This window comes from the organism of the source record quoted next, unplaced genomic scaffold (genome assembly GCF_019419815.1).
Source record: "Pyrus x bretschneideri cultivar Hongxiangsu unplaced genomic scaffold, Pyrus_bretschneideri_v1 Contig37, whole genome shotgun sequence".
Taxonomy (NCBI): domain Eukaryota; kingdom Viridiplantae; phylum Streptophyta; class Magnoliopsida; order Rosales; family Rosaceae; genus Pyrus; species Pyrus x bretschneideri.
This window is the reverse complement of record NW_025999690.1, coordinates 88,627-102,133: the sequence shown is the minus strand read 5'-3', so window position 1 is coordinate 102,133 and position 13,507 is coordinate 88,627. Positions and strand designations below refer to the sequence as shown.

At 38.4% G+C, this 13,507-nt stretch overlaps 1 protein-coding gene across 2 annotated transcripts; it reads right to left on the bottom strand.

The window, feature by feature from the left end:
* Window positions 1-8,214: 8,214 nt before the first annotated feature.
* On the bottom strand, window positions 8,215-13,242 carry LOC103946521 (60S ribosomal protein L18a-like protein). 2 transcript variants are annotated; one of them, XM_009357239.3, is made up of 5 exons: window positions 12,620-13,200; window positions 10,687-10,745; window positions 10,008-10,134; window positions 9,806-9,923; window positions 8,215-9,049 (listed from the first exon to the last, which is right to left on the bottom strand). In XM_009357239.3, the coding sequence occupies exons 2-5, from the start codon at window positions 10,694-10,696 to the stop codon at window positions 8,981-8,983; spliced, it is 324 nt and encodes a 107-aa protein (XP_009355514.2). In that variant the 5' UTR covers window positions 10,697-10,745; window positions 12,620-13,200; the 3' UTR covers window positions 8,215-8,980. The 2 variants fall into 2 exon arrangements, with proteins under 2 accessions (XP_009355514.2, XP_018502813.2); XM_018647297.2 differs by having other exon boundaries at window positions 9,015-9,456; window positions 12,620-13,242.
* Between the last annotated feature and the right edge of the window lie 265 nt (window positions 13,243-13,507).

The following is a 13,507-nucleotide window of genomic DNA, read 5'->3' as shown; positions in this document are numbered from 1 at the left end:
GCATGTGGGTGAATGATTTGTGGTGCAATGATGAAGAGTGAATAAAGAATGCATGTAGGGTTAGCTAGGAAAGTGGGAATGTGGTTGAATGATTAAAGGGACATGCATGTGGCTTGTTTGATTGCTTGGTGAGATGATGCATGCTTGTAGTTTAGGGTGTTGAATATGGATTTGCATGGCATTTGAATTGATTGTGGGCTTTGGAATTGGAAGGAAATGCATGGCAAAGGGCTTGGTTTAAGAGAGAATGGGCTAGGCCCTTTGTTTTATGTCCAAAGTGAATACAAGGCCTTCAAATTCGTCCAACATTTTGGCTCCAATCATATGCCATCCATTCCAAGCCCAATTTTGCTCCAAAATGCTCCAAAATGCATCTTTTTTCTTCCTTAAGCCCTTAGAACCTGAAAACACACAAAAGAAGCATAAAGGACTAAAATAACTAGAGAAACATAACGTAAATGCACGAGAACAAGCCATTTAAGTCGCATGAATATGCTCCTATCAGAATATACATATAAGGATTACATGATCCACTCCCCTGGGCGACTCCCTAGCATGAAAATCGAGACATTACGAACCATCGTCGCCTATAACAAAGATCAAATCACATCTCAGAGTTATTATCGATAAAACACGTAATTTACATAAACATATCCCTAAGGACGTTCTAGAATGATTTGGGACCCATTGACCAAAAGTCAATCATTGGTCAAAGATTGATGGTAGGGTCCACAACCCTACGTAACTTGATCCAGAAGATCCGCATTTCAGATTTCCGATCCGTAACTTCCAAAGATCCACATTGTGCTTTTAAGACATCATACTAAAGTTCCATTACGATCCAACGGTTGGATCTCCTCCAATTACCAATTCAAGTGGTAGTCAACGTTGTATTTTACGAACTTACAAATCCAATTTGGGAAGATCCGTACGTCAAATTCCCAATCTGTAAGTTTCTAATATCCTCAAATATTACGTTATTTAATGACGATCCAACGGTTGGATCGTCGGTTGTTGTAATAATCAAGTGGCGAACCTCAGGTGAGTGGGTCTTTTCCTTTTATCGTATATAGATATGACTGATAATTCCACAAATGCTTTTAAATTGTTCTATGCATTTTATGCCATGTCATATACACACACACACATATCTATATATATATATATGTTACAATACTATGGTATGGTTGAGTTTTAGATTGTATTATGGTATATCTATATGCATATTATCGGCATATAATTATTGTGAATGCTTTGAAGTACTAGGTTGAACTACGAATGGCTTGATCCCGTTTAAGGGTACGTAGGCAGTCTAACAAGACAGTTAGATGCAGCCATAAAACAATCCAAATTTAACATGATACTTGATTTCTTTAAGGAAAGAAGTTATGATGGTTAATAGCGTAGAGATTAACCATGATTTTATTTTGGCCTATTTCCGGGTTTAGTTCCGATTAAGAATTTTTGGGACGTTAAAGTGGTTATGCCAAATGATGCTGCGGATGCCTAGGTAAGTTTCAGGTGAGTACATGTTGATGATAATGATTGCAGTGTATGGTTATGTTTATATGCATTTAGTGCTCATTATTCTGCACCTCGGTGTTAGTGCTCCACCGAGGACAGGGCCCAGCCTTCACGTGATCGTTCACCTCTAGCACTACACGCTCATCGTGGATCCAAGGTAGGTGCCCGCCTGTCGTACAGACCACATTAGGTGGTTCCGACTCGTAGGTGACTTGCGATACTTTGTACAGCCTTCACGTAATCGTAGTACTTAAGCATATTTATTTACACCCAACCTATCGTACAAACCATGTTAAGTGGTTTCAACTCATGTCCAAGAATTGGTAGATGAGCCATATAGGCAACTCCGACACTGGCGTATAGGTTGCCTATGAGTCGTATATATTGCATTAGGTAACTCCGACTTATGTGCTAGCATTGATTGATGAGATATGGATGAGTCGTACAGGTCACTATAGGTGACTCCGACTTATGTGTTAACATTGATTTATTGAGTACATGATTATTTATATTGCTCATGAGATGTTGTGTCGTGGTATATTTATGGATTTACTGTTGTTATACTTTTGATTTTACATTGATACGTGGTATGATTTTTTTATTTTTTTTGGAAACTATACAAATGTCATAGCGAGGGGTTATAACAATTTAGAAGGTTTTTATTAAAATTTTATTTCCAAGGCTACTCACCCTTACTTTGTTTCCACCCTCCAATTTTTTTTTAGCTGAGCTTTCTTATCGACGAGAATTCGTGGAAAATCATGGTATTAGAGATTACCTTCAATTTTATGATTCTCAATCCACTCTACTGTACTTTACTCATACTCTAACATCACGTGTGAAATGGGTTCATTTCCGCTCATAGCGCAGTTCGTATTTAAGCACTTTTATATTTAAATTTATTCACATTTTCCCACATCACTATACTTTATGGCTTCGTCACCCTCTTGGTGTCGGCCAGCATAACTTGATTTGGAGTCCAAATGAACTTTCCGGGTCGGGGTGTGTCAATAATTTATCTCACAAATGATGGAACTTCATTAATATTAACAATTGCAATTATAAATTTGGGAATTGTAATAAAAAGCTCCAGCACCTATTCACTTTAACGAAAAATCACATTTTTACACTAAAAAATCAGTCCTAGTACTATTCACTTTACCATTTATTTTATCATTATCGTTAAAACTCAAAATTTTCAAATCATTTTCATTAATTTTCCTTTATAAATTTTAATTTCTAATTTAAAACTATAATTAAGAACGGTATCCAAAATTTTCCTTCCTAGTCCGAAGTAAGAGAGAGTGTGACAGCCCGTCCCGGACTTTTCGTACTGTAGGGGTGAAATGACGATTTTGCCCCTAGCATGGTTGCTTCGTTGTGTGGTCATTTTTGGGTTTTGTTTGGCTAATTTTGGACCACACACACACCCCCACACTCACCCTCTCTCTCTGCCCTGTCCCGAGCCCTCTCTCTCTCCCATTCCTATTCTTCTTGTAAGGATGACAACCAAAACCCTTGAAACCTTCACAGATCGACGAAACAAATTACATATTCGTTCTCGTGAGGTCATTAGGAGTTCAACCATACCCATTTCAGGTAAGGATACCTTCATTTTCACGTCAAACTCGGGATCCCCCGATTTGGTTACTGTTCATGCACATGTTAATTCTTGTGTTTTTGGGAATTTCAAGCTTGTAGGAAGCTTGGTGAAGTCCTTAGGAGGCTCGGGTGGTTCGTTTGAAGGTTTTGGACATCGGGATCGTGAGTTACAAGTTTGGCCGGAGTTGGTGGTGTTTTCCCGGCGAGATTCCGTGGGTTTTAGTACTTGAAAGTGGTATGGATTTGTTCCTCTTGTTGTAAGCTTCATTTTGGTACTAATTTTGTGAAATTTGGTTGAAAAACAAAGACGATACAAGGTTTTAAAATTTTCCCGGTTTTTCGGCGCCGGCGATGACGTCGGAGTTTGGCTGGAGAAGATGACGGAATATTCCGTCAGTTTGGACGGAATATTCCTAATGGCGTTAACGGAATATTCCTGACGGCATTAATTGACGCCGTCAGTGTGCTAAGCACGTGTCTGTGCGTGGGCGACGCGTGTGGCAATGCCTTGGCCGGCGCGTGGGGGCGCGTGCAGTGTCGAAATTTTTTTCTAAAAATATGGGGATGTTCCTGAGGTTGAGTAGATCACGTTGGTGTATTCATACACCCCATTTGAGCATTGTATGAGAAGTTATTTCGTGATGTTGGTTATGTGCTTTAAAATTAACGTTTTTATAGTTGTTTCGCATATAGGTGAGACCTATCCCGAGGACGAGCGCGATCACTTGAGGCAAGGGGGTTACGACCCTTCTACATATCAGTGAGTGGGCTTTTGGTTTTCCGTATATACCTATATACTTACGTTTTTCCCAGAAGGTGAATGGAAACGTTTATACATTTATAGGCCATGCATTATGTATGCCGTTTGTTTATGCATTATTAGTAGCATATATATAATTGTATGTTGGTGCTGCGGGCTCACAGGTAAGTGCCAAGTGAGTATGGTTTATGCTTATATTCAGTAGTGGTTTGAGATGCATAAAGAGCTCATAACTTGCACCCCTGGTGTTAGTGTTCCCACCCAGAGTTAGGCACAGTCCTTCACGTGATGTTCACCTCCCGCACCACACGTTCATCTTAGATCCAAGTTAGGTGCATAGTCCTGTCGTACAGACCACTTTAGGTGGTTCTGACTCGTAGGTGACCCGCGATTATTCGCCCAGCCTTCACGTGATCGTGGCACTTGAGCGTACTTATATTACACCCAGTCCTGTCATACAAACCACTTTAGGTGGTTCCGACTCGTGTGCAGGTACAGTTAATGAGATGGAGATTTGAGCTCTAGATTCAGCCGTACAAGTCACATTAGGTGACTCCAGCTGACAGATTACATGGCATTGATTTGACATTTCCTGAGCACTTGCATTTTTTAGAGGCATTTGACATGGCATATTTCCGAGCATGATTTACATATATGTATATTATATTTTCTGGGAAGTATACAGGTTTTATAGCGAGGGATTAGAACTTTGTTTATGAAATGGTTTTTGAAAAGCTTTGTTTTTGCCCACTCATGCTTTCTGTTTTGCGCCCCTCCAGGTTCTAGTTGGCTAGCACTTGTGGTGGCTCCCCAGAGGATTTTCCCGGCATATCTGACAGATTATCACCAGTGTAGGACCACCTTTGGGGTGTGTTTTTGTAGTGTTGTTTCTCCCGGACTGCATTAAGTCTTCGTGCTCTGAACTTTGTTTTCACACTTACGCTTGCACATGTATGTTCTTACTTTGTGTATAGTTGGTTTTTATTTATTCGTACTTTTATTATTTATTTTATTAGCTTCCGCACTGTGCACATGGTTACGTCACTTCCACGTGACGGCCAGCATGCCCTGATCTCGGTCGGGGTGTGTCAGAGAGTCCTAACTCCCAAGCAAGGCAGAAAATAGGGTCCCTCCAAGGGGAAGGCTACAAACTCCAAGGAAAGGTTTATTGTGTCAGTGTTAGTGTAAAAGTTGGGATTCCAATCATGATAGGAGCATATTTATGCACCTTAGTTTAGCTTGTCTTGTGCATTTAAAGTGTTTTTCCTTAGTAAAGTAGTTTTTTAAGCTAGTTTTATGTATTTTCAGGATTTAAGGGCAAAGTATGCAAAATGATGCATTTTGGAGCATTTTGGAGCAAATTAGAGCTTGGAATGGATATCATATGCTTGGAGCCAAGAGGATGGACGAAATTATTGCAGCCACCAATCACCCTAGCTGTCACTCACATGCTTTCCCATTCTATAATTCACCCACATGCTCTCCCATCATCATTCCACACCTCCATTGCAGCCACCAACCAACCTAGCTGTCACCCACATGCTCTCCCATCATCATTCCTTCTTTAATCCATTCAGCCACATGCTTTCCCATGTGATTATTCAGCCACATCCATGCACTCTTCATGATGGCAGCCACATTCTCTCTCTAGCTATCATATTCCCTCTTTAATCATTCATCCACCTATAAATAAACCTCCATTGCAGCCACAAACCATTCAATTCATTCACCATTCACGCCAGAAATTCATCCCCTCTCTATAACACATCCATAGTTCACCATTCTTCATATTTTCTGCCCAAAAATAAGTCTTGAAGTCCCCTATATCCATCCCTATCCTAAACACATCATTCTACACCATCCATAACCCCCAAAACCTATCCTTAGACCTTGTGCCGCAACAAAGAGGAGGAGAAGGGCCTAAACGTTCATACAATTCAAGTTTGAGTTGTTGGAATTTTTAGGTGTTTCTTTTCCTTGATTTCAATGTTTAATTTCAATTCTCTTTGTTTTGTGCGTATGAGGAACTAAACACCCCCCCTTGGCTAGGGGGGGATTCGAAATACATGTTTATGCTTGCAATATGATTTGATTACTTCCAATTGCGTTTCATAAGTTGTGAATTCAATTTACTTATCTATGTGAATTACATTGATTTGTGTGTGTTGGTTGAGAGTGCACGCTTAATTATCATGCATAAATTGGATGCTAGGATATAAAGAAATTTCACCTAATCGTTATGGAATTATATTCACAAGTAGTAAAGGTTGATGATCTCAATAGCGTTAAGTAAATTCTTGGCATAAGTTTCATGCAATCATAGTAACAAGTGCTTCGTCAACGCTTATGGTTTTCATAGAACTTAATGATTCTTGCTTGTATCTCTATTATGCAATCATGTAGGGGACTTGTGGGGAATGTTTTGGGTTGTCGTATGCAATCATCCAATTCAATAACGTTAGGAAAATCTGAGGGTTAGTTAGTGCAATTCACAGTTAATCTGGGGCGTTGAGAATTCATGGTTTATTGAAAAGCAATTAAAAATCGTTTTGTGTGCAAGTATAACATGTGTGGAGATGAACCCCTTAGCTAGCTTCCCATCCATTAAATTCCATCAAATTCATCTTTAGAATCTGCCCTTATTTACAATCTGTGCATTTAGTTTAATTTCGTCAAAACCTCAATCCCCCTTTACTTTAGTGTCCAATTTAGTTAGAAAGTGTCTTAGTTTGTGTTTGTAAGTGTTTTGATTCAATTTATTACACAAATTCGTCCAAATTCACCAAAGTGCTCAAAATTGCCCAGATTGTGTTTTTAAGGCAGTTTTGAGTGTTTTGGGGCTGTTTTGAGTCCTTTGGTTTGTTTTAGTGTTTTAAGTGTTTAGTTTTGCATTCTTTGAGTCTAGTTTAGTGTTTTAAACTTTATTTTACGTTTTTGAGTCAGTTTCCAAGTGATTTTGCAATCCCTCCTAATCCCCGGTTAAGAACGATCCCTACTTATACTTATACTACAATTGATAAAAAGAGGGTTTAATTTGTGTGCGTATAATTCTCACATCAAATCACAACTGAGAACGCAGGACGACATCTGCTGTGCCATCTTTCCAACTGTCCACCCTGTTACTTTACTCGTGTGTTGACACATGTCCATACCAAGAACAAATATTTTAAACAAAATGATGTGTTTGCAAATGATTAGATTATTAATCAAATATCGATTAACATGCTTGCATTTTATCGATGATATATCTTTTGATCTCTTAGTATTTTTCAAATAAAAATTACAAAATTAAAAAAGAAAAGACGAATCCATAGTTCCAAACCGAAAAGAAGAATCCAGCTAGCCGCCAAACCCCGTCAACCACCCAATACCTAAGAAACAACAGACCCACTCCCCACCAATGGAGGTCAGTCCTCTTGGTTATGTGAGACAGGAGGTTGGTGGGTGGGTGTGCATCTGGGTTTGCGAATCTGGATATGATGGGGACAGAGAGAAGATATTTTGCCGGCGGCAAGGAGGGTAAGGCTGGCAGCCGCCAACGTGCTATGTTTTGGCACATAATTAAATGTATGGTGAGCAAAAACGCTCTCCTTCTCCTTCTTTAAATGTGACATTATTAAAGAGTCTGCACATGTTTCAGCATATGGGCAAAGTAACAGAGTGGGCAGAGTAAAAATGGGCACAGCAGATTTGCAGTGGTGCAGAAACATGTTTCGGCCTATCAATTGTGGTCCATGACTTAAGCCCTTCGCGTATTAAATTGTGAATTTGGATATTCATTTTTTTTAATTTAAAAAAAAAAAAAAAATCTTAAATTTAACTGGATTTTATATAACTTGTGGTACACAAAATTCTTAATGCTGATTTGGTGTGTATATTCTCACCTAGTTGGTTGAATTGAAGAAAAATGTTTTTCGCCAGTTTGAGCATGAAGCTTGGGACGGTTTCCCCCGACACCGCATGGATGACTCCCAATCATTGATGCAATCGGGATGACACATATATAAATGCGCGACTTGCTTTTGTAGCTCGAAGTCACCTGTGCACAAAAACACGGAGAACTTATATGGTACAAGTTCACCGTCATGGTGACATCCTATGCTAATAACACAAGAACATCTGAAAAGAAATAGCACGTCTTTGTATTATTAGCATAGGACGCGTATCTATGCCATGCAAGTCCTTTCCGTATACACGGGCTGGTGTTCCTATGACGGTGAAAGCAATCTTTGGTATTGCCCATCCAAGAAAGAGGTGTTAAATCGACCAAGAATCATATTAAATGTGTGAATGACAGATTAGGAAAGGTGTTAGGTTTATACTAAATGTAAAGCAGCAAAGAAGTTGCTATTACTTTTCATAGCATTGTATAATATGAATAATTTCACTAATTTAGTGCAAAACCCTATCAAAAGAAAAGTACACTTCTCAGTGCAAAGTTTGAAAACCACAATACCAACACAAAAGCATCAATTTTGGTTCATTAGAATACACCGAACTCTTGACCTAACCTTCTGTTCCATCATCCCTCATGGCTCGGACAAGAGGGCGGATAAAGGAAGCACCATTTCCGCAGCAGCTCTCGTCCTAATTGACTGTATAAGAATGTACCAAGCAGCAGAAGGATATCATACTAATAGCATCTACCAAGATGCAGACCGCCCCGTCTCTGTATATACTAATCTAGAAGTCTCGTCTGCCCCTAGAATAGAATGTGCTACTAACTTGCTAATTCTTAAACATGGATCAGACCTGATTGCATACTCTAGCACTTGATTCAACGATGCATCCATGCGAGATGATGATTTTGTGTAATTGTTTGTAAATGTACTACTTTTCTACAATATGTTCTGTACATAGAGTTCCCGCTAAAAGGGAGCTAAGCAGTAGCATACTTATGTACACGGTTTTTATCTAGCACATTGTTACAGAGAAGCTCAAACTGATTCAGGTAACAGTAGATGGACATACCATGATCCCAATATTTTCCTTTCTTGCGCCTGATGTGATTACAGGAAGAACGCTTGAGCTAACCATTGTCGACATAGAGATTTTATTTTTTATTTTTTGTTTTTTTTATGAAGCTGGCAAAAGTTAGGGAAACAAAGCCTTGATAACAAAGACAGCAATCACTATTAACACAGCAACTGTACAAATCAAAGCCTGCAAAAAGCACAACATTTTTATCAAGGAACAATGATAAAGACGACAAATGCACCATCACTACTAATTGAAGTTATGTAGAAACAAATATCTATACTCTACATCATCATTAGAAATTGAAATTGTAGAAACAAATATCTATACTCTACATCATCATTAGAAATTGAAATTCATGTACAAACAAGTATCTATACTGTATAGACATTTTTCCAACGTTACCAATTCAAACATGGTTTCTACCGAAAAAAAAAAAAAAAAAAAGAAAAAAAAAGTATGGTTCCAAAGGCATGCTTCTCTTAGCTATTAATTGAACGATTCTCGTAAAATCTTGCAGTGTGTCCTAGTATCTGGACTTGTAAGTGGTAAGTGGTGGAGGACATGAATAACCAAAGAGCTACTTTATCACACTGAAACCAAAACCAACCAAAACACTGTAAACCGAAGCATTTAATTTAGCAAGAAATAACAGAGGATCAAGAATGCAAGGTACAATACTGAAATCCATACACAATTTAACTTATAGGTGCTTCTATTTGTAGCATTATTTTTGCTCATTACAACCCTTCCCAAAAGAAATTCAGAATTACCCCATTTAACCGGAACGTGGTTTTAAAGTTTCTATCCGTTAAAATTTATGAAATAGTTAAGAAAAGAAGAAAAGAAATAAGGTTAGAGAGGAGAAACAGAATTAAATTTCTTCTACAAATGAGGATAAAATGATTATTAAGCTGCTTAATTTTTTAACATAAAACTTACTGCTACTGCTGACGCTTCAAGTCCAGTTCGTTCCCTTGGGTCTTTTTGATAGTACTTCGAAAAGTAAAGAAATGTGGCATAGTACCACATCACTGGAAATACAAATCCAAGCAGAAGACTGAAAAAAAAGGCACATCAATTAGTGTGTGTGTGGGGGTGGGGGCGGACTGTAGTGGGAGAGAGAACAGCCAAGAACACTCACGAAAACCATCCAATTCCCCAGCCAAAGCAAGGAAGGGGTTTGTCAAACATTCCCAATTTCGGGTCCTCTTGATCACCAATAGGAGCATAGTCGCCACTTCTATGGTTCACTACATCTGTTGAGATCCCTGTGCTCACCCAACCACTTTCAGAAGGAAATCCAATAACATCTTATCATAAAATTTAACAAAGGTAATCCATTAATAAATTAAACGCATCGCTTGTATAAGCTTAGCCACCAATGATGAAAGGTGGGAAATGACTTCTGCATTGGCAGAACAGATTTGAAATGTGCACCAGATGTTAAGGACTTATAGACTTTTAGTAGTCCTTCAGAAATCAATTTTACTCAGTGGTTTGACATGTGCTGCTGTAAAGCAGAGTTGTCAGATACAAAGTACTAACAATCGGTATGGAGGCCTCACTAGGCTAGTCATACGCCAGGTCAATGATTTCATAAAAATCTAGCTTTTACCAACTGATGTTGAATCTCCTAAGCTAATCATTAAGTAGCATCCCACGGTGTGCATGAAAAAAGTGAGAGCTGCATGCATGAACATAAATTTTTGGCATAGAAAGCAGCATTGTGCAACGCCGCATTTTCCTCCTACAGACATTCGTAGATAGTGACATATTATACGGACAAATAAATGAAATAGGATGCAGAAGGAGTTGCATACTCTGATCCATGTGCCTGAAAGATAGTCACCCTCAGTTCTGCTCTCCGTCTTGAAATTAACTGTTATTTTAAATAATAAAAGAAGTTGTTACACAAAAACATTATTCTGTTAAACAAATGACGACAGGTTAAACTATGACGAATGAAGATGTGCATGTTGAGGAAAACAAAATCCAAGACCATTTTACTGTGCGCAGCATCAGTTAAGCTACTAAGATATAAACTGCATGAAACACTCAAATGAATATGAAATGGAAAGGGAACAAAAACAAAAACTAATATACCAGCAAATGGATTGTCCCACAAAGAGAAAATAGTTATTTAACAGGTCAAGACTTGAAAGACTTATACGGCACACCACCGTATGATTGCACTAGGGTGAGAATTCACCTCATAATCTTAACTACTCAAGAGTGGACGCAGTACTTGATGCAGAAATCATAGACATTTATCACAACTATGCAGTATTTGCTCATAAGAGTGTCACTTGTTCCAGTTCATACTAAAACTTGAAAACATTATAAAAGATTCATCAGGAAGGAAAATGCCCAACAAATGAAAGATATGCAGAAATCGGCTTCCCAGATTCTTGGTGGTGCATCCTAAAAGGATATATAAAGAACAATCACTCACTAACTAAATCATAATGACAGAAGCATCTTCGACTTAAAAAAGAATTTGCACTAATTAATTCATATTGGCATTGTACTAGCCATATTACACCGGTAGAGTAAAATCATCATCATCTTCGACTTAACAAAGAATTTGTAATTTTTGATAGTAATGCCACTCTAGTATGAACCAGTCACATTGCCACATTAATTCCTAGTGCAGTCATATATCACTAATATCGGCATAATCACTTTTCATGCACACTCTTCTATTATCAAACCTCATGAAAGTTGTTCTCGTTTTCCTTTGTTTAATTTGCTTGGAGTACAGTGTTGTGAATATCGTGGTTAAGAAGGGGAAAAATAGAACAAACTCGGACATAGAAAACAAAATAACCAAGATAAATCACACCAAGAATTAACATGGTTCAGCTATATGTGCCTACGCCCACGGGGGAGCAAGAACAATTTTTCACTATATCATAATGAGTACAACGGATAACCTTGCCAAGCCTCTAGGATTAAGACTTGACAAAAAACCTAAAAGAACAAGAAATACAGTCTTATCTCTTTTCTTTTCTCTCAAACATACTCTGCCCTCACAATATTCTCTCACTGTTAACTCCTTGAGTGGTATACAACTTATTGTTTTGCTCCAATTCAAAACTAGTGCGATAGCCCCTTTATATAAACATAATAAAGGTCTTTTTCATTAAGGATTACTAATTCTAATTGGAATCTAGTGATGAATCGTTCTTCAGTTGGGTATACAATTTAAATTGGGAAAACAACTTCAATTTAATCCTCTAAGATTAGGAGAACTCGTCATGGGATGGAAAACCAACATAAAGGATGGGAAAATCTCAAGCAAACGGAAGGAGGAAATGTTGTATAAAACAACCTTAGAGAAGATATTAACTTAAGAATCAATTTAAGTAAATTATAATCGAAAGTAAAACCGCAGTTCTTGTAACTTTATTCTTTGGCTAAACAGAATTTGTGGGCAACAACCCCACAAAACCCTTCCTTTATTTTGTTAAAAAGAGCAAACTTTGAATCAAGGGGCATTGCAAATCCCAATATATGATAACCACAACAACGGCAAGCAACTTCACCGAGGTGTTGTATGAAACTTAAGACCAGAATGAATCAACAACTCCAAAAAAACAACAAAACCCAGGATTTTAATGTGGAAAATTGACTCTACAATCGAAACAATCCAAGCATGCAGTGATAGAAATCAACCCAACTCAAAAATTCCAATTCTCACCAAGAAAAAAGAGCCAATGAAATACAGTGGATTTAGAAAGACGAAGTCTTTACCTCTGAAGAAACAGTAACGGAGAGCTGAAAATCAGCAGAAAGGTGAGGCTTCAGCGGAGAAGTGCTTTTGGTGTGACTGCAGAGAAATGGGTTTTTCTCTGACAAGAATTTGCCTTTAGTTGCTCTCTCTCTCTCTCTCTCTCTCTTCAAAGGAGCGGACGTTTCTCCATTGATTATCACATCAGCGGAGACTGCCAACGAGGAAGCCAGTGCAAGAAAGTCCGCTACGTTTTTACAGTCTTTTTAGGAATGAAAAAAAAGAACGGGCCAAATCGGATTAATGATCTCTGTGATAGGGTGCTGGAAAGATTGCCCTTGTGGTCAATTAAATATAGGGATAAAAATGTCCAACCACACTCTTTCTTTATGCTAGCCTTGTTCCCGACGAGCTGATCTTCGAGGTCTTGTGGCGGCTCGACTCCAAGCACAGCCGCAACGCCTGCTCTCTCGTCTTCGAGGTCTTGTGATGGTTCACTGCATGATGCTCTGCACATAGATGATGAAACTCAATCAGCAGCGCCATCAGCTGCAACAGTAGCAACTATTTCTCACGAGTCCAGTCCCACTCCAACGCCTTAGATAATCTTTGACTCCGTCTTTCTGTTGATAACTTATCTTTCAGATATGTTAGAGGTTTTGTAAAGAGTCCAATATTTGTAAAACTCACTGATGTAAATCTTTATAAATCAATACATGCGCACGGCTCATTTCATCGAGCAAGTTCATGCAAAACACAATGCTTCAGTAACATAATTTTACCGTGGAATGCGAGTATTAGAATGGCACTTTTAGAACGAGTACAATTTCCAGACATACTAATAACGCTTCTTTTCCCCTGATCATATGGTCATCGGAGATACAGTGATCATATGGTAATCGGAGATACAG

Coding starts and splice junctions, on each gene's coding strand:
- LOC103946521 (XM_018647297.2), bottom strand. Junction 9,924..10,007: donor TGGGGAATTGGATGGTTTTC/GTGAGTGTTCTT, acceptor CTTTTTTTTCAG/TCTTCTGCTTGGATTTGTAT. Junction 9,457..9,805: donor TTGAAGCGTCAGCAGTAGCA/GTAAGTTTTATG, acceptor TTTTGGTTTCAG/TGTGATAAAGTAGCTCTTTG.